Raw genomic sequence first — 26,421 nt, 5'->3', positions numbered from 1 at the left:
CTCTCAACCAGTCAGTCTCTCTTTATCCCCACCTTTTACCATACCCCCCCCAACCTGTGCCTTTGGTGGTAATTGGTCCCATCAGTTCCTGAGCCTTTTTTGGGGTGCTCTGGATAGGGTAAAACAGGTAAATTAGTTTGCTTCTTGTTCATATTTCTCAACTGCTAGGGCTTAGGCTTTAATTCTTTGGTCAGCTTAGGTCAGTCACCACCCCTCAAGACACTTAATGGTCACCAGAAAAATTTGACTCTTAGATCCTCAGTTTTCTCTTTGTCCTTGTGAGTTTATATCCTTTTTAATTCTTGCTGTAATTTTAGTGATGTCTAGAGAGAGAGAAGAGATTTTTTTCTTATTTTTTAAAGATTTTATTTATTTATTTATTTGACAGAGAGAGGCAGCAAGAGAGGGAACACAAGCAGGGGCAGTGGGAGAGGGAGAAGCAGTTTCCTGCTGAGCAGGGAGCCCGATGTGGGACTCTATCCCAGGACCCTGGGATCATGACCTGAGCCGAAGGCAGATGCTTAACGACTGAGACACTCAGGCGCCCCAAGAGACTTTTTTTAAAAGATTTTATTTATTTATTTGTTTGAGAGAAAGAGCACGAGTGTGAGCTGAGGGAGGGGCAGAGGGAGAGGGAGAGAATCCCAAGCCGACTCCACACTGAGCATGGAGCCCCATGTGGGGCTTGTTCTTAAGACCCTGAGATCATGACCCGAGCTGAAATCAAGAGTCAGACAGTTAATTGAACCACTCAGCTGCCCCAAGAGAAGAGATTTTTAAAAATATGTGTTCAGGGATGCTTGGGTGGCTCAATCTGTTAAACATCTGCCTTCGGCTCGGGTCATGATCCCAGGGTCCTGGGATCAAGCCATGTGTCAGGAATTAGCGGGGACCCTGCTGCTTCCTCTGCCTCTTGCTCCCCCCTGCTTGTACTCTCCCTCTCTCTGACAAATAAATTTTAAAAATGTGTTTAGTTTTACATTTTTTACCTGAAATTGTTTTTTCTTTCTAAAACTAAAATAACTACATTAATGTTATGTTTTCCTACTTTAAAATTTTACTAGGCTTGATTCTAGTTTATTTTCCATCTGCCTAAATTTTTATTTTATTTTTGTTATTTAATTTTTAAAGTAGATACCATTTATTGAATGTCTGGATGTACTAAACCTGAGCTATTTTATGGTTTATATTCATTAGGCACCTTAGTTTAAACAAAAGTATGTGAAGCTGTTAGAAACATGGGAAGTATTATGGTATAATTTCATTTTATTTCATGATTTTCTCACAACAGTTATAGGAGGCTATTCTCATCTCACAGATACGATGATGACAGCCACAATAAATAACATTTAGATGGCTTTCTGTAACTCAGGCACTGTTCTGAGCACTTTGCATTAGTGAACAGAACCTCCCAACCACCCAGTAAGATAAATACTCTTCGAACTGCCATCTTACAGAAGACTCCAGGGATAAGGAGTGGCCCAGCTGGGATTGCAGTCCTCCTAAATTTTTATTTTTAAAGTTTTCAAAGTTCCAGTTGTAGAAGAGAACACTTTTAATGTATGTACTCCTTGTCTACATATGAGCTGATTGTTAGTCTGTTTATTTTGAATAAATAAAAGTGCTGTTTATTTTCAATAATTGTGGATCTGGGCAGTATATTAGTGTCTGATATTCTATTTCAACTATATATAGTAACTTATTCAATCCTGTGTTGATGGACATCATTTGCTTCTTATAAATGCTTTAAAAAGCTTATTACAGAGGTGCCTGGGTGGCTCAGTTGTTAAGCGTCTGCCTTCGGCTCAGGTCATGATCCCAGGGTCCTGGGATCGAGCCCCGCATCGGGCTCTCTGCTCAGCGGGAAGCCTGCTTCTCCCTCTCCCACTACCCCTGCTTGTATTCCTGCTCTTGCTATCTCTCTGTCAAATAAATAAAATCTTTAAAAAAAAAAAAGCTTATTGCATATATTTTCTCATGTTATAAATGAGTAAGTTTATTAGTCAATAGACTGCTATTTTTTAAACATACTACCAAATAGTCCTTCAAATGATCTGTAACCAACAGTGTATGAGATTATCATTTTATATCCCAATGATTGATTTTCTTGTCTCTTCTGCTAGACTGTCAGTCAGCCTTCTAATTTGTTAGTAAAGCTATTAATGAAAATTAGGCATTTTGAAGAAATATGTATTCCAGTAGCTGAAGTAATTTATTTTCCATTACTGTAGTTATGAGATGAGCTTTGTTCTGTTTTTCACTTTTGCATTCCTTTTTTTTTTTTTTTTTTTAAGAGAGAGAGTGCACACATGGGGAGGCGGGGCAGAAGGAGAGGGAGGGAATCTCAAGCAGCCTCCACCTGACACGGGGCCTGATGTCCTGACCCCGAGATCATGACCCAAGCTAAAATCAAGAGCCCGGTGCCTAACGGACCGAGCCACCCAAGCACCCCTCACTTTTGTATTCTATAAGGAAAAAAATGAATATATTGAGGATGTTAATAGTATGACTCCAAATTTTAATGAATTAAGCATGTAGTATTCACACTTTTCTCTAGCTACTTATTCAAGTATTAGTTCTTATTGTTTTATCATTGCCCTACAAAATGTCAAAGCCATGTTTCTCTCCCTACTATAAACATTTATTGAATGATAAAATATGTGCCAGGGACTCTTCAGGCCTTATCTTGTTGGTCCTTTCTACCTTATGCAAGACTGTAGACCAGTCCCTTTTTCTTGTCCTTTGGAGACTATACTTTCTTGTTTTTCCTGTTCTAACTGTTCGTTATCAATATTCTTAGAGTATTTTTTCTTTGTCTGCAGATCCTGTAAGCATTGGTTTCTTACAGTTTTTTCTCTTAATTCACTGTGCTTATTTATGGATTTAATGGCTACCTATATGCTGATGATTCTCTTCAAACCTCTCCTAAGCTTTACACTCATAATTGTAAAAACGCACTGAATTTCCCCAAGGTTTTTCATATACAGTATATCCTTACCAAAGTTTATTATCTTTTCTTCCTCACTTATCTTTTTCTTACTTTCCCTTTCTACATGATAATACCATCCTTCAAGTTTCCCTGACTAGTATCCTGAATATTATCCTAGATTGCTTCTCAGTCAGGCTCTCAAGTTCTACTGACTTTTCTTCTAGACATTTCTCAGATTTAGCTTCTCCTTTTCTTCTTGTATTAGTCTACTTTTTGCTTCTCTTATTCCATATTCCTTATTCTCATATTCCACTACTGGTAGAATGAACTATCTGAATTGTATCTGACTGGGTCCTGTTTCCTATCTGCCTGGAATTTCTATCTGAATTGTGTCTGACTATATCCCTTCTTTATTATGACAGAGCAAAATTTCTATGACTTAGTCAAATGACTGCCACCCTAGGTTTATCATTTACTACTCCCTGCCTTGTTTATTTTGTTCTAGTAACATACAATTCCATACACTCCATTCATCATTGTACTTTGTAACAGACTGTCATTTCTGCCTGGCATGCCCTTGTCCCTTTTGCTTTAGTTAGCCTTTACGTTTTGTTTTTTTTTTTTTGATACTTTTTATTTTTGAACCTGTGTGTTTTTTTTTTTTAATTTTTTTATTCTTATGTTAATCCCCTTACATTACAACATTAGTTTTAGATGAAGTGTTCCGTGATAGCCTTTACGTTTTTATGTAATCATCCTCTCTGTCCAGAGTCTTCTCTTTCCTCCAGCATGGGCTAAAGGTACCTACCTTTTCTGTGCCTCCATTATGATCCTTGAACTGACTGCGTAATATTAAAGAGTATTTTTCTTATCCTTATAGGCAGATATTGTTTTAATTGGTGAAAAAAGGTCTTCAAAATGCCTAAAATAATGACTCAGTAATTTTTTTGATAGTGGGTATCTAAAAATATTAGGTTGTTAGAATAATTTATAGATCACTTTCTTTGTAAATGATGACAAAATCTAAGCTAAGCTTGGAGACTGTCCTCCACATGGATAGATAAGTGCTCAAGGAGTATAAATAATATAATTTTTATCCCAAAGGAAGTTGAAGTATAGTTGGTAAACAATGTAATATTAGTTTCAGGTATACAGCATAGTGATTTATATACATTATGAATGGTTGTCATACAAGGTTAATACAATATTATTGACTGTATTCCCAATGCTGCTCTTTACATCCCCGTGACTTATTTATTTTATAACTGGAAAGTTTGCACTCTTTATCCCCTTTACCTATTTTATCCATCCCCTCATCTGTCTCTCCTCTGTCAACCACCAGTTTGTTCTTTGTATTTATGAGTCTGTTTCTGTTTTGTTTGTTTTGTTTTTAAGATTCCACATATATGTGAAATCATACAGTATTTGTCTTTCCCTGTCAGACTTATTTCTTTTTTTTTTTTTCTTAAAGATTTTATTTATTTATTTGAGAGAGAGAATGAGAGACAGAGAGCACGAGAGGGGAGAGGGTCAGAGGGAGAAGCAGGCTCCCCGCTGAGCCGGGAGCCCGATGTGGGACTCAATCCCGGGACTCCAGGATCATGACCTGAGCCGAAGGCAGTCGCTTAACCAACTGAGCCACCCAGGCGCCCCCAGACTTATTTCATTTAGAATAATACCCTCTAGGTCCATCCAAATTGTTGCAAATGGCAAGATTTTGTTCTTTTTCATGTCTGAGTAATATTCTGTATTACATATATATACACACACACACACACACACATATGTATGTGTATATATATACCTTATCTTTATCCATTATTTTTTAAAGATTTTATTTATTTATTTTGAGAGAGCGAGCGAAAGCGCGCACATGTGAGCGTGACTGGGGGGAGAAACAGAGGGAGAGAGAAAATCTCAAGCAGATTCCACACTGAGCATGGAGCCTGACACGGGGCTTGATCTCAGGACCCCGAGATCATGACCTGAGCCTAAATCAAGAGTTAGCCACGTAACTGAGCCATCCAGGTGCTCTATACCCATTTATTTATTAATGGACACTTAGGTTGCTTCCATAATTTGGCTATTGTACGTAATGCTTCAGTGAACATAGGGGTGCATCTGTCTTTTGAAATTAGTGTTTTTGTTTTCTTTGGATAAATACCCAGAAGTGTGTGGGGGGGGGGGAAATACTCAGAAGTAGATTGCTGAATCATATGGTATTTCTGTTTTTAATTTTTTGAGGAACCTCCAAAATGTTCCATTGTGGCTGCACCAATTTACATTCCCACCAACAATGCACAAGGGTTCCCTTTCTCCACATACTTGCCAACACTTATTTTTAAAAAATGAAGATTTTGAGAGACTTCTTTTCTCTTCTGGTTTCTTACCCTCTTCAATTTCTGAATTGCAGTTACGGATGTAGAGCTGAAACGACTGAAAGATGCCTTTAAGAGGACCTGTGGGCTCTCATACTATATGGGCCAGCACTGCTTCATCAGGGAAGTGCTTGGGGATGGAGTGCCTCCCAAAGTTGCTGAGGTAATCTTTATATTCTAGGTTTTCCTTTGAGATGGTTATCCACCAGCCTGAATTCTTGAGGAGCTTTCTGGTCTTAACATGTGTAATCTTCCCTACAGTTATTTTTCTTGCTGAGTCAGTAAATAGGTCTTATTTTAGATGTCAATATGGCTGTGTTTTTAGAGGCCAAATGGGAGTAACACAGATCTGCAGTTTGCTGCTTTTATTCTTCTGAGCTTTAATAGCCACTGACTGTAACCATGGGACCATTTGTATGACTGACTTCTTATTCTTATAAACTTCATTACTCTGATGTATACATTTTATGTTGGGAGTATGTTTTACAAATTTCGTGTTAAAGAAAACCTTTCCATATAGCAAAACCGAATTAAATTAATTCTATAAAATTAAATGTAGTAAATGAAACACTAGCTTATTGGAACCTGTAAAGACTTACTTAATTTCTACTAAAAATTTTAGGTAGAGATAAAATGTCCTAAGTTGATACAAATCTACCCTTTCTAAAAATAGTAAGTTAACTATTTTATAGCTTCATACACAGATATGCATTGTCATTCCAAATGTGAAATGAGAATAGAACACTGAAAATGTTAATAAAACACTGAAAATTATGGGAATTTTAAGCTTATTATATTACAAAGAACTGTAATTCACCATTCTTAATTAGTCACCGTTTCTGCTTCTAACATGGGTTGTGTGCTTTTGAACCTGTGGTTTATGTAATATACAGTTTACATTTTTAATTTTTATCTTTTTTTTGTGGGGGTATATGTTGCATTAATTTTCTTAAATGTGGTTGGTTGGTTTTTTTTTTTGTAAAATTACGTACCTCTGCCATTGTTTCGGATTTATGACAGAGTTAACTTTTTTCCTTAATACTATTTATTGGATTTTCTGTTTCATTGTGAGTTCATCTTCCTATTTCTTTCAGTCTTTTTGTCTTAAATGCTTGTATATAAAATTTTGGAATTTATTTTATTTTAGTATATAACTAGCAAATTTATGAGATACTATAAGTTGGCAGTTGAGGAAGGGTCCTCTGAGTCCATAATAATTAAAATATTCCAAATTCAAATGTATACTGCCTTCAGCCTTTCTCTCCCTTCACCTCCTTTCTTAAAGTCAAAACTGTCAGACTCAATGTAGTTCATGGTACTGGGAATAAATTAAGTCAGACTATCTCACTTGTCTCTTTGGGCCATATATAAAGATTTACATGTGTACATTGAGTTGTAAGAGTTCTCTATGTATTCTAGATACAAGTGCCTTATAAGATACATATTTGCAAATATACCCTCCCATTCTGTAAGTTTTCTTTTTACTTTCTTTTGATGCTACCCTTTGAAACACAAAACTTAAAATTTTGGTGAAGTCCAGTTTACCTGTTTTTCCTTTTATCATTGTGTTTTAGGTATTGTATCTAAGAAATCATTGCCAAAAAAAAGGAAAAGAAATCATTGCCTAACCCAAGGTCATAAAGATTTACTCTTCTGCTTTCCTCTAAGAGTTTTAGCTTTTAAATTTAGGTTTCATCTATTTTGTATTAATTTTGTGTGTGGGATAAGGAGTCCAACTTCATTCTTTTGCAAGTAGTTCTCCAGTTGTTGTAGAACCATTTGTCAAAAAGACTGTTCTTTCCCCATTGAATTTTCTTGTCACTGATGTTAAAATTGTTGAAAGTCAGTTGGCCATAAACATAGTTTTATTTTTGGATTCTCAGTTCTGTTCCATTGATAATCTGTGTCTCCTTGCATCAGTATCACATTGTCTTGATTACTCTGGTTTTGTAAAAGATTTGAAGTCAAAATATGTTGTTCCTTTTTTTTTAAGATTTTATTTTTTTATTTGAGAGAGTGAGAGAGAAAGAGAGCGAGAGCGTGAGCATGAGTAGGCAGAGGAGCAGAGGGACAAGCAGACTCCCTGCTGAGCAGGGAGCCTGATGCGGGGCTCAATCCCAGGACCCTGAGATCATGACCTGAGCCAAAGTCACATGCTTAACTGACCGAGCCACCAAGGTGCCCCCAAAACATGTTATTCTTCTAACTTTGATCTTCTTTTTCAAGTTGTTGTGTCTGTTCTAGGTCCCTTGTATTCACATATAAATTTTAGGATTATCTTGTCAATTTAGGCAAAAAAGGCATCTGGGATTTTGATAGGATTGTATTGAATCTGTAGATTGGTGTGGGGATTATTACCATTTTAACAATATTTTAAGGCTTCTGACTTATGAAATTAGGAAGTTTTTACATTTAGATTTTTAATTTTTTTAATGTTCTTTAGTTTTCATTGTGCAAGTCAAATGTCCATCGGCTGAACAAAATGTAGAATCCACACAATGGAATATTATTTGTTAATGAAAAGGAATGAAGTTTTCTGATATGTGCATGGAAGAACCTGCAAAACATGCTAAGTCAAAGAAGCTAAACACAAAAGACCCATTTTTTTTTTTTTATCCCATTTGTATGAAATGGTCAAAATAGCCAATCTATAGAAACAGAAAATAGATTTGTTAAAATTTTAGTTGATTTTTTTCTTACTCGTGTGCATAGCAGCTGCATCTTCTTGCCATGTTCCGCTATTGGAGAGGCAGTTCATGCATCCCGTGTTTTGGGGAAATCTGTCCTTCCTGGGATGTCAGGCTACTTGATTGCCTCTGATAGGCTCAAGAAATGTTGTAATATGATAGTTTATTTGGCTTTTTCTGGTTTATAGATTAGAAGTAACACTTTTTCAGACCTTTTACATCTAAGGTGGAAGTGGAACTCCTTGCAACATCATTTTTATGTGAATATCTCATAAATTTCCTTTCACCCAAAACTGCTTCAGGAATCTTCCTCTGTCCTTTGGACTCTCTGTTAAGATTAATCACTGGCTAGAATATTTTTTACAAGAACAATCTTAATGTTAAATTGTAAAGTCCACAGTGATAGTTTCAAGTTTCAGTTTCATTGTAGTTAACGCTGTTTTGTGTGTAAAATCTAGCACGGTATTAAAACACGTAAATTCTATAAATGCTTTTAGTGATGATACTAGCTTTTTTTGCCCTATTATTTACTGAAGTAGGTTTATTTTAAGTGAGGATGTGTACTATTAGCATGTGGATATTGATTAGTAAGTGTAATGTGTAAATTGTGAAGTATAATAAGGAGCTAATAAGTACTTTTATCTTTAATCAATTGCTGGTATTTTCTCAGGAAAGGAAGTCTTTATAGTTTTTCATACCATAATCTCAAAAGGATGAGTGAACCTCATTTAAGCTCAGTTTTGGAGCAGTTTCAATATCAGCTTGTGGTTTATTTTAGCCATCTCTCTGAGATAGGCAGGTCAATAGATAGATTTCATCAGCTTCTGTGTGTATTTGGGAAAGGGAGAGAATTTATTAGTATAATTCCTCTTTGCAGAGTATAGAGTCATTTGCTGAAGGAGAAATGCTACATTTTAAATAAAATGGAAGTTAAAGGTCTATGCAGGTAGTGTTGAAGTTTGAATTTATTTATTTATTTATTTAAAGCTTGAATTTAGTTTTAGTGAGTAGGTAGACTCAGAATGGAGGTCTGTATTTTATAGCTTCAGGGAAATAAGTTAAATAATTAGATTTATAAATAAAGTGATGGCCCTTGTGAGGCCTTTCTTAAAATCCTGTGGAGAGCTTCAGCCTTAAATTTGGGTGAAGAGGGTCACCTACTCTTGGTGAGATTCGGAAGTTAATGTTTTGAGGCACAACTGCATTATTTTAATGTCAGTATCTCTATAAGAAAAGCCACAGGAACCATTTAAGCTGCCAATTGTGGATGGAGGGAGAACTTCATTCCCTAGTTAATCAGTGTTTTCCTTTAAAGTAAAAGTAATGATATATCTTTGAAAAGTAAGGGGAGGTATTTTTGGAATCTTAGTAGAAAAGGATGAAAGTTAAAAAGTTAAAAAGTAACTTTAGTCCTTAATATGTTGATTAAGAAGCATTGTGAGTTTCTAAATTATTTTCTAGAAGAGAGTAGCTGTATATTTTTAGAGCAAAAGAGAGATTTATTTAGGATTGAACTGAACTCTCTTTTTTTTTTTTAACCTTCTCTGAAAACTTACTGTGATAAATTCTAACACATTTGGGATGAAGAATAAAAACTCATGACAGTTTACAATTTTTGGAATTTAAGCATCGATTTCATTTGTCTCATTGTTTCTAGGATAGATTAGTATAATTAATATTTTGATGCAGTTCTGTCTTGCTTATAATAGTAACCATGTGTTATTTGAGTAGAATAGTAAATGAATAGAATTTGAGGAGATTGAGAAAACAAAGTCAAATGGAGTACGTGGTAAGTAAATGGAAAATGTGTAATACTTGAAATTGGCCTTTTCTGAACCAAGGCAACTAACTCTTAATAATCCAGTGCTTATATTTTCTTTTGGGTGTCACCCATCCCCCAACTCCTATCCTCCCAAAGAAATTCTATTTTTTTAAATTTATTTAATTTTTTAAAAAAAGATTTTATTTATTTATTTGACAGAGAGGCAGTGAGAGGGGGAACACAAGCGTGGGTAGTGGGAGAGGGAGCAGCAGGCTTCCTGCTTAGCAGGGAGCCCGACGGTGGGGCTCCATCCCAGGACTCTGGGATCATGACCTGAGCCAAAGGCAGACGCCCAACAACTGAGCCACCCAGGCGCTCCCCAAAGAAATTCCAATAACCACACATTTCCATGTAGTATTCATTTGTAATCAATACCTCTTGTTTTTACATTCAATTAAAAGTAGTTTTCACCATTTACAAAATCTGCTAGGCAAGTGAATTTGTAGTAGCTGCTCATTAACTATTTCTTTTTTTTTTTTTTTTTAAAGATTTTATTTATTTATTTGAGAGAGAGAATGAGAGACAGAGAGCACGAGAGGGAAGAGGGCAGAGGGAGAAGCAGACTCCCTGTTGAGCAGGGAGCCCGATGTGGGACTCGATCCCGGGACTCCAGGATCATGACCTGAGCTGAAGGCAGTCGCTTAACCAACTGAGCCACCCAGGCGCCCATTAACTATTTCTTTTAACCAAAAACTTAAATCTCTTTCTCAGGATTGATTTCAATTCTGGATGACTGGCTAGTATAGTAATACCTTTCCACTTTTCTCCTTACAGCCGCCTCTGACACTTTTAGCCCACATTGTTTTTCTCCCGTTCCTTACAGGTATTAAAGCCTACCTCTACTATGTAGCACATTTTATGAAGTGATGGCTTGTTCTCTAATTGTTCATTTAAATCTTGTCTCTCAACTAAGTTACAATTCTTGATGGGCAGACTTTATGACTTTTAGAAAATATGCCCCCGAGTACTGTGCATATAGTATAAAGTTAATGAGCATTTGATTTATTAATGCTTTTTAAAAGATATTATATTATTCTGCAAAATCCCATTACAAGAATGACCAGAAAACCAATATTCGTGAAGTCAGTTAGCTTTGCTAACTTTTGCAGTCTTTGAACATTTAACCTTTTCCAAATTAGAGGAAAATGCACATGTTAAGTGAAAGCAATCTTAGAGCCTAAAGTGTTTTCAGACATAGTGATCAACATGTAAAACCAGTTGGTTAGTAGGATATTTTTCCATTAGTGGTAGTAAATTTATGCTGAGGTATTCATATTGCATTTATTTTTTTTATTTTTATTTTTTATTTTTTTTTTTGTTTTATTTGAGAGAGAGAGAGAGAGAGAAACAGCATGAGAGGGGAGAGGGTCAGAGGGAGAAGCAGGCTCCCCACTGAGCCGGGAGCCCGATGTGGGACTCGATCCCAGGACTCCGGGACCATGACCTGAGCCGAAGGCAGTCGCTCAACCAACTGAGCCACCCAGGCGCCCTCATATTGCATTTAGATGCCCCTTGTTGACTAGGGACATGTATTTACTAGATAGTCTAGGTTTAGGGGGACTGACCACAGAATTATGATTAGTATTTGTTTTGATGTTAGTTGATCTGTATTACTTAGTACATTCCTTTATGTTGGATTTACTAGAATGGTGGGTAACAACTTTCTTGGCAACTCTAGTCATTGATTGTTAGCACTTGATGCTACTGATCATTGACTCTTGTAATATCCAAAATAACTAATGTGTTTATATAAACCAGAGAAGGGTAGCTAACTGTAACATTTGTTACAGTAAATCCTGATCTTGACATTCTAGCTAACAGGAGAACACTAGGCAGGATACTGATTTAAAATCTTTCTCTGTAACTAGAATCTGTAAAATGTTCACTAGACTTGATTTAACTGCATCACTTTTTGTTCACAGTGTAATATTTACACTAGTTCTTAAATTTCATGGTTTTTCAGTATTTCTTTTTATAAGACTGGACATAAAAGATTCCAGGGATTCTATTAGATGAAAATATTAACAGATTATTTCGCTTTCTTGTAAAATTACATATGGATTTAAAAAAAAACATGCATTATTGTCTTTATGGTTCTTAACTGCAAAGTTTTATCCTAGAGTGACTTTTATTTATTTTTTATTTATTTTTTTTAAAGATTTTATTTATTTAGGGGCGCCTGGGTGGCTCAGTCGTTAAGCGTCTGCCTTCAGCTCAGGTCATGATCCCAGGGTCCTAGGATCGAGCCCCGCATCGGGCTCCCCGCTCAGCGGGAAGCCTGCTTCTCCCTCTCCCTCTGCCCCTGCTTGTGTTCCCTCTCTCGCTGTGTCTCTCTCTGCCAAAAAAATAAATAAAATCTTTAAAAAAAAAAAAAGGATTTTATTTATTTATTTGACAGAGAGAGACAGAGCGAGAGAGGGAACATAAGCGGGGGTGTGGGGGAGGGAGAAGCAGGTTTCCTCCTAAGCAGGGAGCCCGATGCGGGGCTCGATCTCAGGACCCTGGGATCATGACCTGAGCTGAAGGCAGACGTTTAACGACTGAGCCACTCAGGCACCCCCCTAGGGTGATTTTTAAACGGCTTCATAAACTATTGAGAAACAGAGTTTTTAGAGTTTATAGAGTGTCCCAACTCTTGATTTTGGCTCAGGTCATGATTTCAGGGTCTTGGGATTGAGGCTGCAACAGGGAGTCTGCTTGAGGATTCTCTTCCTCTCACTCTACCCCTCAGCTTGTGTGTGCACACGCTCTCTCTCTCTCTCTCTCGCAAATAAATATTTGTAAAAAGGCAGTTTATAGTGGAAGAGCTGATAATGTCATTAAGCATAATGGAACTAGTGAACTTCTTATATAAAACGTTATATCAAGTACATTATATAAATTATGAATGTTGTAAATGGTATTGCAGATGTCAAAGAAGTTATTCATTTATATTGGAACTAAAAAATACTCTTACAGAAAATAACTTATGCATGGGGTGCCTGGGTGGTTCAGTCGTTAAGCGTCTGCCTTTGGCTCGGGTCATGATCCCAGGGTCCTGGGATCGAGCCCCGCATCAGGCTCCCTGCTCAGCGGGAAGCCTGCTTCTCCCTCTCCCACTCCCCCTGCTTGTGGTCCCTCTCTCGCTGTGTCTCTCTCTGTCAAAGAAATAAAATCTTTTTTAAAAAAAGAAAATAACTTATGCATAATGACTTACTTGAATTCTTGGTGTATTTATTAACTGAGCTACTGATATGACTAGTGTAGTAGATGGTGAAAATAATCAGTATCCTGTTCAAGTCAGTCTTGATAAACACATCTGTCCAATAGCATGTTCCTTAATTGGCATTAAAAGGTAAAATAAGGTTGATTTAATTTATAACCATGTTAAAAACTGCCAAAATTCAGCTGATAAGATTTAGCTGTTTGACTATAGAAATCATAACATTCATATAAAAAGAATTGTAAATGGTGGGAAAAGCAACGAATATTTGCTAAACTTGGGTGAATATAGAGGGAGACATCTGAATTCTTATCTTTTTCCCCTTTCTCCCCATGCCCATAGATGGAATAAATATAGCTTTATTTTATTGAGGAGCTACCTAATAAAATTGTTGCAGAAATGGAACCATTTTGTTTGCCTTGCATATGGTAATTATTATCTTCTAAGACTATCATCTTTGACTAGTGTGACATGTTGCATTCAGTATTTAGATTAAAATGTAGGGAAAAGAGTTGTAAAATACAGTTAGACTTCTATATTTCTTTATTTTTGTCATTAAGTGATAAATGTGAGAATCCTTTCTTAATGTACTTTTTAAAAAAGATTTTTATTTATTTATTTATTTATTTGAAAGAGAGAGAGAGAAGACAGATAGGGAGAGGGCACAAGCGGGGATGAGAGGGAGAAGTAGGCTCCCCACTGAGCAGGGAACCCGATGTGGGGCTTGATCCCAGGACTCTGGGATCCTGATCCGAGCTGAAGGCAGATGCCTAACCGATTGAGTCACCCAGGCGTTCCCATGCATGGGAATAAGTTTTAAAGAAATCTTGTCCTGTATTTATAGCTGTTAAAGTTAGATAATTGAAGTTTTTAATTCTTTTTTTTTCCCAGAAGTGATATACTACTAAAATATATTTCTTCATCGGGCAGTCTATGACGTTCTTCCTTTTAAAATAGAAGCATATTAGAGCCTAAAGTGGCTCTGGGTGCCTTGGTGGCTCAGTCGTTAAGCGTCTGCGTTTGGCTCAGGTCATGATCCCAGGGTCCTGGGACTGAGTCCCACATCGGGCTCCCTCCTCGGCGGGAAGCCTGCTCTCCCTCTCCCACTCCCGCTGCTTGTGTTCCTGTTCTCGCTATCTCTGTCTCTGTCCAATAAATAAATAAAATCTTTAAAAAATAAATAAATAAAATAAAATAGAAGCATATTAAAAATATGTTCTATTCATTTTAAATATACTAAGATGTATTCACAATGAAGATTTAACTACTTTGAAAAATCGTACTTGATGACTGCAATAAAAAGGAAGATAAAAAAAAAGAGGAAGTTCTATTGATACATGCAAAAACATGAACAAATCTCAAAATCACTGTGCTAAGTGAAGGAATCCAAGTAAAAATAGAATATATGCTTATGATTCCACTCATAATAAAATTCTAGAAGTTGTAAAGTTCTCTATTCTGAAAGGAAGCTTACTGGGTGCTGGTGGTGCACGGGGAAGAAGAGGGAGAGAGAGATTACAGAGGGACATGAGGACACTTTTGAGTGATAAAAATGTTGTTTTTTTGATTGTGGTGATAGTTTCAGTGGTATGACATGGCATCACAAAACTGATCATTTGTATACTTTAAATATGTGCAGTTTAAAAATGGGACTAATAATATTTGCAGTTTATTATTGTACTTCAATTATCCCTCAAAAACTTTGTAAAAACATTTAATTAGATGTACTTTTTGTGTTTTTCAGGAAGAATACTTATACTACCTGGAAAAGTGAGCCTATTATATAAAAATTGACTATTGACAAGGTGTATCATTTCTTTTTCAGTCTTTGTTAGGGTATTTGGGTTTTAGTTCTAACTTTATTAATTTACTTCAAGGTCCTTTCCTAGTCACTTAAGTTCTTTTTTTTTTTTTTTTTAATATTTTATTTATTTGACAGAGCACAAGCAGAGGGAGAGGGAGAAGCAGGCTCCCCCCTGAGCAGGGAGCCCGATGCGGGACTCGATCCCAGGATCCTGAGATCATGACCTGAGCCGAAGGCAGCCGCTTAACTGACAGCCACCCAGGCGTCCCCTAGTCACTTAAGTTCTGAGGCAAAAGAACCTCCAAACCTTTGATCAGAATTGTTGTAGGAATTAGGTGTATGAGCAGCTTGATTGTAATTAGAAAAGTTAGAAATGCAGTTAAATTTATGATGTTTTAGTGGTCTTTGAAATTGGACTGGAATGGAGTGGGAAAGGTTGTGGGCTAGGTTAGGCTGGGAAAGTTGGGGCAGTGAAAGGGAGGAATTCTCAGTGATAAATTTGGAACTCTGCCTTTTCCCTCTTGATTTGAAGTTACAGATTAAATTAAACTTGTAGAAAATGGAAGTTAAAGCAAGGAGATTCCAGAATGAGATCGTTAGGAATAGAAGATCCAGGATAATCAGTTTCCAAGAAAAGTATGGATAATAAAGTAGGACTGGGAGCCAGTTGTGAGGACAAGGATCCAATCTTAGTATCATGCATTAAGGTATGAAAATACCAAGGAAAAAAGCCAGGAAATCTCCATAGACAGAATTCAGAGACACTGACTCCAAGGAGAGCAGTTTTGATTTGAAACCTTGTAGTTGAACCTGAAGCTTCTTCAGAGCACCTCTGGATCTAAGGAGACTTCAGCTTCTTCATTGGGATGGGAATAGACCAGGGACAAATATTTGCTTTAAAGGAAGCTAGTAAGTGGAAGGGGAGTTAAAACCCAGAACTTCAGAGAAATTATTTAATTATTTTAAACCACTGCCAAGCTAATTGAGAGGGTATACTAATAATTTACCTCACTGATGTCTAGTGACACTATATAGTTTATGCTCTGAGCATGACACGTAGTTGTGTATTTGAATAGACTTAAATAGACAAGGTTTTTTAGAGATGAGAAAAGCGGTAGAGACTGAATCTCAGAACTTGCTCTTTGGTGTGATGGCAGCAGGAAGTTACCTAAGACAGAGCTAGTAATCTGGTTTGTCCAGTTAATCCTAGGATTAGTTATTGGTCAGACAATCTGTCAGATATAAATAGGTAATGTACAGAGATATCCTGGGTTATTTTGTTTAGGCAAGGCTCCTTTGCTTTGGGGCTTGAAGAATGGAGAGAAGTAATACGGAGTATTCTGTTCTCTAAATTTAAAAAGTATTAGTAACTTACTTTCGGACTCTGGTGTTACATAAACATTTTATGATGTGGGTTTATGCTTAGCATCTAATAGTCAACGGTTCTGTGGGATAGATACCTGACACAGGCTTATGAAGCTCTAGGACAGTTCTTATGTGAAAAAAATAGAGATTATAGAGTAAATATAATAAAATATATTTAAGAATGTAGAGCAAATGGCATGTTTTACCTTTTTTCTGAAAATAATATTTATTTTTTTCCCTTTAACAAATTTAACACCTGATTCTTTTCTTTTTATTCTTATGTTAATCCCCATACATTACATCATTAGTTTTAGATGAAGTGTTCCATGATTCATTGTTTGTGCATAACACCCAGTGCTCCATGCAGAATGTGCCCTCCTCAATACCCACCACCAGGCTAACCCATCCTCTCACCCCCCTCCCCTCTAGAACCCTCAGTTTGTTTTTCAGAGTCCATCGTCTCTCATGGTTTGTCTACCCCTCTGATTTCCCCCGCTTCATTCTTCCCCTCCCGCTACCTCCTCCTTCTTCTTTTTTTTTTTCCTTAACATATATTGCATTATTTGTTTCAGAGGTACAGATGTGAGATTCAACCGTCTTGCATAATTCACAGTGCTTACCAGAGCACATACCCTCCCCAGTGTCTATCACCCAGTCACCCCATCCCTCCCACCCCACCCCCCACTCCAGCAACCCTCAGTTTGTTTCCTAAGATTAAGAATTCCTCATATCAGTGAGATCATATGATACATGTCTTTCTCTGTTTGACTTATTTCACTCAACATAATACCCTCCAGTTCCATCCATGTCGTTGCAAATGGCAAGATCTCATTCCTTTTGATGGCTGCATAATATTCCATTGTATATATATACCACATCTCCTTTATCCATTCATCTGTCGATGGACATCTTGGCTCTTTCCACAGTTTGGCTATTGTGGACATTGCTGCTATAAACATCGGGGTGCACATACCCTTTCGGATCCCTACTTTTGTATCTTTGGGGTAAATACCCAGTAGTGCAATTGCTGGATCGTATGGTAGCTCTATTTTCAACTTTTTGAGGAACCTCCATACTGTTTTCCAGAGTGGCTGCACCAGCTTGCATTCCCACCAACAGTTTAAGAGAGTTCCCCTTTCTCCGCATCCCCGCCAACATCTGTCGTTTCCTGACTTGTTAATTTTAGCCATTCTGACTGGTGTGAGGTGGTATCTCATCGAGGTTTTGATTTGGATTTCCCTGATGCCGAGCGATATTGAGCGCTTTTTCATGTGTCTGTTGGCCATTTGGATGTCTTCTTTGGAAAAATGTCTGTTCATGTCTTCTGCCCATTTCTTGATTGGATTCTTTGTTCTTTGGGTGTTGAGTTTGATGAGTTCTTTATAGATTTTGGATACTAGCCCTTTATCTGATATGTCATTTGCAAAAATCTTCTCCCATTCTGTCGGTTGTCTTTTGGTTTTGTTGACTGTTTCCTTTGCTTTGCAAAAGCTTTTTATCTTGATGAAGTCCCAATAGTTCATTTTTGCCCTTGCTTCCCTTGCCTTTGGCGATGTTTCTAGGAAGAAGTTGCTTCGGCTGAGGTCAAAGAGGTTGCTGCCTGTGTTCTCCTTTAGGATGTTGATGGACTCCTGTCTCACATTGAGGTCTTTCAAGCATTTGGAGTCTATTTTTGTGTGTGGTGTAAGGAAATGGTCCAGTTTCATTCTTCTGCATGTGGCTATCCAATTTTCCCAACACCATTTGTTGAAGAGACTGTCTTTGTTCCATTGGACATTCTTTCCTGCTTTGTCAAAGATGAGTTGACCATAGAGTTGAGGGTCCATTTCTGGGCTCTCTATTCTGTTCCATTGATCTATGTGTCTGTTTTTGTGCCAGTACCATGCTGTCTTGATGATGACAGCTTTGTAATAGAGCTGGAAGTCCGGAATTGTGATGCTGCTAGCTTTGCTTTTCTTTTTCAACATTCCTCTGGCTATACGGGGTCTTTTCTGGTTCCATACAAATTTTAGGATTATTTGTTCCATTTCTTTGAAAAAAGTGGATGGTATTTTGATGGGGATTGCATTGAATGTGTAGATTGCCCTAGGTAGCATTGACACCTTCACAATATTTGTTCTTCCAAAACATGAGCATGGAACGTTTTTCCATTTCTTTATGTCTTCCTCAATTTCTTTCATGAGTATTTTATAGTTTTCTGAGTACAGATCCTTTGTCTCTTTGGTTAGATTTATTCCTAGGTATCTTATGGTTTTGGGTGCAATTGTAAATGGGATCGACTCCTTAATTTCTCTTTCTTCTGTCTTGTTGTTGGTGTATAGGAATGCCACTGACTTCCGTGCATTGATTTTATATCCTGCCACTTTACTGAATTCCTGTATGAGTTCTAGCAGTTTTGGGGTGGAGTCTTTGGGGTTTTCCACATAAAGTATCCTATCATCTGCAAAGAGTGAGAGTTTGACTTCTTCTTTGCCAGTTTGGATGCCTTTGATTTCTTTTTGTTGTCTGATTGCTGTGGCTAGGACTTCCAATACTATGTTGAATAGCAGTGGTGATAGTGGATATCCCTGCCACGTTCCTGACCTTAGGGGGAAAGCTCTCAGTTTTTCCCCATTGAGAATGATATTCGCTGTAGGTTTTTCATAGATGGCTTTTATGATATTGAGGTATGTTCCCTCTATCCCTATACTCTGAAGAGTTTTGATCAAGAAAGGATGCTGTACTTTGTCAAAAGCTTTTTCTGCATCTATTGAGAGGATCATATGATTCTTGTTCTTTCTTTTGTTAATGTATTGTATCACATTGATTGATTTGCGGATGTTGAACCAACCTTGCAGCCCAGGAATAAATCCCACTTGGTCGTGGTGAATAATCCTTTGAATGTACTGTTGGATCCTATTGGCTAGTATTCTGGTGAGAATTTTTGCATCCATGTTCATCAGGGATATTGGTCTGTAATTCTCCTTTTTGATGGGGTCTTTGTCTGGTTTTAGGATCAAGGTAATGCTGGCCTCATAAAATGAGTTTGGAAGTTTTCCTTCCATTTCTATTTTTTGGAACAGTTTCAGAAGAATAGGTATTAATTCTTCTTGAAATGTTTGGTAGAATTCCCCTGGGAAGCCATCTGGCCCTGGGCTTTTGTTTTTTGGGAGATTTTTGATGACTGCTTCAATTTCCTTACTGGTTATAGGTCTGTTCAGGTTTTCTATTTCTTCCTGGTTCAGTTTGGTAGTTGATACATCTCTAGGAATGCATCCATTTCTTCCAGGTTATCTAATTTGCTGGCATAGAGTTGCTCATAATATGTTCTTATAATTGTTTGTATTTCTTTGGTGTTGGTTGTGATCTCTCCTCTTTCATTCATGATTTTGTTGATTTGGCCAGGGGTTTATCAATCTTGTTAATTCTTTCAAAGAACCAGCTCCTAGTTTCGTTGATCTGTTCTACTGTTCTTTTAGTTTCTATTTCATTGATTTCTGCTCTGATCTTTATGATTTCTCTTCTCCTGCTGCATTTAGGCTTTACTTGCTGTTCTTTCTCCAGCTCCTTTGGGTGTAGGGTTAGGTTGTGTACTTGAGACCTTTCTTGTTTCTTGAGAAAGGCTTGTATTGCTATATACTTTCCTCTTAGGACTGCCTTTGCTGCATCCCAAAGATTTTGAATAGTTGTGTTTTCATTTTCATTGGTTTCCATGTATTTTTTTAATTCTTCTTTAATTTCCTGGTTGACCCATTCATTCTTCAGTAGGATGCTCTTTAGCCTCCATGTATTTGAGTTCTTTCCGACTTTCCTCTTGTGATTGAGTTCTAGTTTCAAAGCATTGTGGTCTGAAAATAGGCAGGGAATGATCCCAGTCTTTTGGTACCGGTTGAGACCTGATTTATGACCTAGGATGTGATCTATTCTGGAGAATGTTCCATGGGCACTAGAGAAGAATGTGTATTCTGTTGCTTTGGGATGGAATGTTCTGAATATGTCTGTGAAGTCCATTTGGTCCAGTGTGTCATTTAAAGTCTTTATTTCCTTGTTGATCTTTTGCTTAGACGATCTGTCCATTTCAGTGAGGGGGGTGTTAAAGTCCCCCACTATTATTGTGTTGTTGTCGATGTGTTTCTTTGCTTTTGTTATTAATTGCCTTATATAATTGGCTGCTCCCATGTTAGGGGCATAAATATTTACAATTGTTAGATCTTCTTGTTGGATAGATCCTTTAAGTAGGATATAATGTCCTTCCTCATCTCTTATTACAGTCTTTGGTTTAAAATCTAATTTGTCTGATATAAGGATTGCCACCCCAGCTTTCTTTTGGTGTCCATTAGCATGGTAAATGTTTTCCACCCCCTCACTTTCAATCTGGGGGTGTCTTTGGTTCTAAAATGAGTCTCTTGCAGACAGCATATCGATGGGTCTTGTTTTTTAATCCAGTCTGATAGCCTGTGTCTTTTGATTGGGGCATTTAGCCCATTTACATTCAGGGTAACTATTGAAAGATAGGAATTTAGTGCCATTGTATTGCCTGTAAGGTGACTGTTACCGTATATTGTCTGTGTTCCTTTCTGGTCTATGTTGCTTTTAGGGTCTCTCTTTGCTTAGAGGACCCCTTTCAAGATTTCCTGTAGGGCTGGTTTTGTGTTTGCAAATTCCTTTAGTTTTTGTTTGTCCTGGAAGCTTTTTATCTCTCCTTCAATTTTCAATGACAGCCTAGCTGGATATAGTATTCTTGGCTGCATATTTTTCTCATTTAGTGCTCTGAATATATCCTGCCAGTCCTTTCTGGCCTGCCAGGTCTCTGTGGATAGGTCTGTTGCAAATCTAATGTTTCTACCATTGTAGGTTACATATCTCTTCTCCTGAGCTGCTTTCAGGATTTTCTCTTTGTCTATGAGACTGGTAAGTTTTACTATTAGATGTTGGGGTGTTGACCTATCTTTATTGATTTTGAGAGGGGTTCTCTGTGCTTCCTGGATTTTGATACCTGTTTCTTTCCCCAAATTAGGGAAGTTCTCTGCTATAATTTGCTCCATTATACCTTCTGCCCCTCTCTCTCTCTCTTCTTCTTCTGGGATCCCAATTATTCTAATGTTTCGTCTTATGGTATCGCTTATCTCTAGAATTCTGCCCTCGTGATCCAGTAGTTGTTTATCTCTCTAAAAAAAAAATTTATATCTCTCTTTTTCTCAGCTTCTTTATTTTCCATCATTTGGTCTTCTATATTACTGATTCTCTCTTCTGCCTCATTTATCCTAGCAGTTAGTGCCCCCATATTTGATTGCACCTCATTAATAGCCTTTTTGATTTCGACTTGGTTAGATTTTAGTTCTTTTACTTCTCCAGAAAGGGTTTCTCTAATAACTTCCATATTTTTTTCAAGCCCAGCTAGTATCTTTAAAGTGATGATTCTGAACTCTAGATCTGACATCGTACTAATGTCCGTATTGAGTAGGTCCCTGGTAGTCGGTACTACCTCTTGTTCTTTTTGTTGAGGTGATTTTTTCCGTCTTGTCATTTTGTGCAGAGGGGAATAGATTAATGAGAGAACAAAATGCTAGCAGAGTAACAACATCCCCAGAAAATATACTCTAAACAAATCAGAAAAGACCTGAAGCAGTTGGAAAAGAAATGGAAAGAGAGGAAAAAGAAAAAAAAGAAAAAGATAAAGATAAAAACAAACAAAAACAAACAAAACAAAACAAGAACAACAAAAAAACAGAATGTGATCAAATATGATCAGGCTGGTATATAGATCAGTGCCACACACTAGATTTGGGGTGTATTTTGGTCTTTCAGAAGAAAGTGCCTCCCAAAATTTTAAAGAAAGAAAAACTTATATATGTACAAAAATAAGGGTTGATATGATGAAGGGATGGAATATGACTTTAAAGATGGAAATTATAAAAAATTTTATAAAAGGAATTGATAAGAAGTTCTTTGAAAAAAGAAAGAAGAGGATTTAAAAAAAGAAAAAAGAAAAAAAAGGGAGAGGATGTGATCAGGCAGGGGAATAGAAAACACCATATACTAGAGATTTAGGGTATATTTTAATCTGTTAGAAGAAACTATCTCAAAATTTTAAAGAGAGAACAACTTATATATATATGCCAAAAATACGGGTAACTACTATGAAGGGATAGAATATGACTCTAAAAATGAAAAATAAAAATGCTTTTTAAAAAAGGGATTGATAAGATGTTGGTTGAAAAAGGGAGAAAGAAAAATTCAAAAAAAAAAAAAAAAGACAGTTAAAAAAAAATTAACTTTGAAAGACTACAGAATCATGGTAAAAAAGCCGTGAATTCTATGTGCAGTATTCCCCTAGCGCTGGAGTTCTGCCGTTCTCATTGATCGGTAAACTTGGTCTTGGCTGGCTGTTCTCGCTGATCTTCTGGGGAGGGGCCTGTTGCCGTGGTTCCCAAATGTCTCTGCTGGAGGCGGAATTGCCCCGCCCTTGCCCCCTCCCGGCTAAGTAATCTGCTCGGGTTTGCTCTCCGGGGCTTTTGTTCCCTGCGAGCTTTCCGTACAGCTTTGGAGGCAGAGAGTGAAAATGGCGGCCTCCTAATCTCTGCCCCGGAGGAGCCAAGAACTCGGGGCCTGCTCCTCAGTGAGCCCCCAGAGAAAAGCCGTCAGTCACTCCCGTCTCCCCGCTCTCCGGCCACACTCTGTGCTCACCCGGCCTGCGACCGCGCGCCTCTATCTCTGGCACCCGACCCCGGGTGTAGTCTCCAAACCCTGCAGATCCCTGCGGTGCACTCCCGCGCCGCTCCTACTGGGGAAGAAGGTGAGTCTCCCCGGATCTGCCGCTTGTTGGGTCCCTGCTGGAGGAGCAGTGGCCCGACTGTGCCGCGGGTCACGGTTTATGGCGACCCGGAGCTGAGAGCCCGCGCCTGGGCTCCGCCTCTGCAGCCGGCTTCCCTGCTCCGTTACCTGGGAGCTCTGCCACACTCAGGCACCCCCGGTCTTCCTGTGACCCCGAGGGTCCTGAGACCACACTGTCCCGGAGGGTTCCACCCCCCGCTTAGCCACCAGAGTGACGTCCCTCAGTGGAGCAGACTTCTAGAAGTTCCAATTTTGTGCTCCGCGCCTCTATCACTTGCCAGAAGCTGCAACAGAGGCCCCTCCCCCACCGTCTATCCTCCCGAATATCGCCTCGGATTCACTTCTCCGCACGTCCTGCCTTCCAGAAAGTGGTCGCTTTTCTGATGAGAGAGTTGTTGCTCTTCTTTTCTTCGATCTCCTGTTGAGTTTGTAGGTGTTCAGAATGGTTTGATCCTTATCCAGCTGAATTCCTGAGAGGAGACGAAATCCAGGTCTCCTACTCCTCCGCCATCTTGCTCCGCCCCTAACAACTGATTCTTTAACAATAAAGTAATTTGAGAGGACAGTAATCTACATAAATAAAATTAATTTCTGTCTCTTAGAATGTCCTGTGAAAATAATCAGACTTCTTTTCATAACACTTGGTAAGACTTTTTGGGGAAATAGGACTAAAATTATAGATTATTCTATCCTGTATGCATGAATTTTCCTTTGGTGCTTCTCTGGAGGAACCTCAAAGAGATAGGCAACTTACAGAGTTTCTCATACTGAGGTCTAGGAATTCCATGTGACCACAAGCATTAAGTCTCAGTAGAATGAGAAAGTAAACCATGGTGTCCAATATGGACCCCCAAATCAAATTACAAGAGCAGATGATCCGAAATACAAGTTTTGATTTATGATTGATCATTAACGTCTTGGGAAAAATTGAGGTTCTATTACTAAGGAAGGAATAAAAAATGGATATTGTGTAGACTGCTAACAGTTTTTGCCACAAGCTGTATCACACAAGCTGTATTATGATCTAGGGTGAGTAGTAACAGGAATTTATTTAGATTAGACAGTATCATGGAGGCTGGGCATTCCTATATAAATGAAAATTTCATTTAATAAAATTGCCTTTTGGGATGCCTGGGTGGCTCAGTCGGTTAAGTGTCTGCCTTCAGCTCAGGTCATGATCCCAGGGTCCTGGGAGTGAGTCCCACATCGGGCTCCTTGCTCAGTGGGGAGCCTGCTTCTCCTTTTCCTCCCTGCTTATGCTCTCTTCTCACGATCTCTGTCTCTCTCTCAAATAAATGAATCTTAAAAAAAAACCAGTTTTATTTGCAAAGCAGGATAACTGGTTGCTGCCGGGGAAGGACTCTAGGTAATAGGGATAAGATGGAGAAGGTTTATTTTACTTTTCATTAAAAATACTTTTGTAAGTTTTAAATAGTGTGGTGCTGAGCAGGGAGCCCGATGTAGGGTTCGATCCCAGGACCCCTGGGATCATGACCTGAGCCGAAGGCAGACACTTCACCGACTGAGCCACCCAGGTGCCCCGCAAATAATTATCTTTTTTATCATAGTGATATATGTACATGGTCAGAGCAGAATCAGAAAGAGCTAGTGAAAAACCAAGAGTCCCCTACCTACTCAATCTTGAGTATTATGATTATGTAAAATTTTTTTGCAACGTGGTATGCTATGATTTAGTTTTCTTTTCTTTTCTTTTTTTTTAAAGATTTTTTTTTTTTGACAGAGAGACACAGCGAGAGAGGGAACACAAGCAGGGGGAGTGGGAGAGGGAGAAGCAGGCTTCCCACTGAGCAGGGAGCCCAATGCAGGGCTCAATCCCAGGACCCTAGGATCATGACCTAAGCCAAAGGCAGATGCTTAATGACTGAGCCACCCAGGCACCCCTTAGTTTTCTTTCTTTCTTTTTCTTGTTTTTTTCCCTGGGGTTAACAGTTACCTTATTTTTTCATTTGCTTAGTTTTCATATCTGTGGCTAAATCATCTCAAACTTCCAAAAGCTTTTTGGTGTAATTTTTTGTGAGTCAAAGGCTAATTTTTTACACTGATCTTCTAAATGTACTTTTAGTTTAAGTATTTTAGTTGTGATACATACATAAATGTCATATATATCTATCTGTTTATTTATATCAGGCTCTCATTCTGTCCTCTTAACATTCTATGAACTTTTATGCTTTTTGGCCTTCTGTGTCCCAACTATAGATAAAAAAATTTCTGATTCAAGATTTAATTAGTGAGTTTTCTTTATTTGCTGTTGAGATAATGTGGAACATCAAGGTAAAATATAGGTGGTGAAATGGAGGTGAATTTTAATCACATCATTTGCATTATGTTAAATTACCATTAATAACAACAATGGGTAAATACTAGGTATAAAATTCCATCTGTGTGAAGCACTTGTCCTCAGAGGAAAGAGAAATCAGGCTTAAGAATTAGGTTTTTTTTTTTCCTTCTCCAGTGTGAAAGCTGAGATACTCTTTAAAATCAAGTTAGTAGCATTTCTAAAAATGTCTTTTATTTTTTACAGATTCTGGCTAGAATTTGACTTTTTAAACAGTTTATAATTATTAAAACCAGTTTATAGTTGGCACTGCTCATAGAAATTAGTAGTAGGCAATATGGTTTGCTTAAGTTATTTTATTTTTTATTTTCTTAAGATTTTACTTATTTTTGTGGGTGAGAGAGCACGCATGCAAGCAAGCCCGAGTGGGGAGAGGTCAGAGGAAGAAGCAGACTCCCTGCTGAGCAGGGAGCCTGAGGCAGGACTCGATCTCAGACGCTTAACCAACTGAGCCACCCAGGTACCCTTAAGTTATTTTATATATGGGCGGCAACTTTAATAGTATTCCAGCTCTGAAGAATAATTTTCTCATTAATTTCCAAGTGACAGAAGCAATAGAGGTGTTTTGACATTTATATAAAAAAGAATATTGACATGGGACGCCTGGGTGGCTCAGTCAATTAAGCGTCTGCCTTTGGCTCGGGTCATGATCCAGATTCCTGGGATCGAGCCCTGCATCGGGCCCCTTGCTCAGTGGGATGCCTGCTTCTCCCTCTGCCTGCCACTCCACCTGCTTCTGTGCTTGCTTGCACTCTCTCTGATAAATAAAAATCTTTTTAAAATTTTTAAAAATTAAAAAAAAAAAATTGGTCTTCTGTGACTGGCTTCTTTGACTTAGATGAATCTTGAAAACATGCTATGTTGCAGCGTGTATCAATCCTTCATTCCTTCTAATTGGTGAATGATATTCCCTCGTATGGGTATATCACAATTTGTTTATTTGTTCATCAGTTGATGGATATTTGGGTTACTTCTACTTTTTGGCTATTATAAATAGGGATGCTGTGAACATTCATGTGCATTTGTGTGGGCATATATTTTCATTTCTCTTGGATATATACCTTG

General features: G+C 37.9%; 1 protein-coding gene across 3 annotated transcripts in view; it reads left to right on the top strand.

Moving 5' to 3' along the window:
* USP32 (ubiquitin specific peptidase 32) overlaps positions 1-26,421 on the top strand; it is a 220,331-nt gene that overhangs the window by 55,430 nt on the left and 138,480 nt on the right. For all 3 annotated transcript variants that reach the window (XM_064582871.1, XM_064582870.1, XM_064582872.1), the window contains one exon: positions 5,343-5,470. In XM_064582871.1, the coding sequence (XP_064438941.1) occupies positions 5,343-5,470 (128 nt within the window). Of the gene's footprint in view, positions 1-5,342; positions 5,471-26,421 lie in introns of those variants that run through there.

The sequence above is a fragment of the Mirounga angustirostris genome, unplaced genomic scaffold, assembly GCF_029215605.1.
Source record: "Mirounga angustirostris isolate CCGP_5_RB_7025 unplaced genomic scaffold, mMirAng1.0.hap1 SCAF_17, whole genome shotgun sequence".
NCBI lineage: Eukaryota > Metazoa > Chordata > Mammalia > Carnivora > Phocidae > Mirounga > Mirounga angustirostris.
Note: the sequence above shows the minus strand (reverse complement) of the source record. Positions and strands in the feature narration are given on the sequence as shown.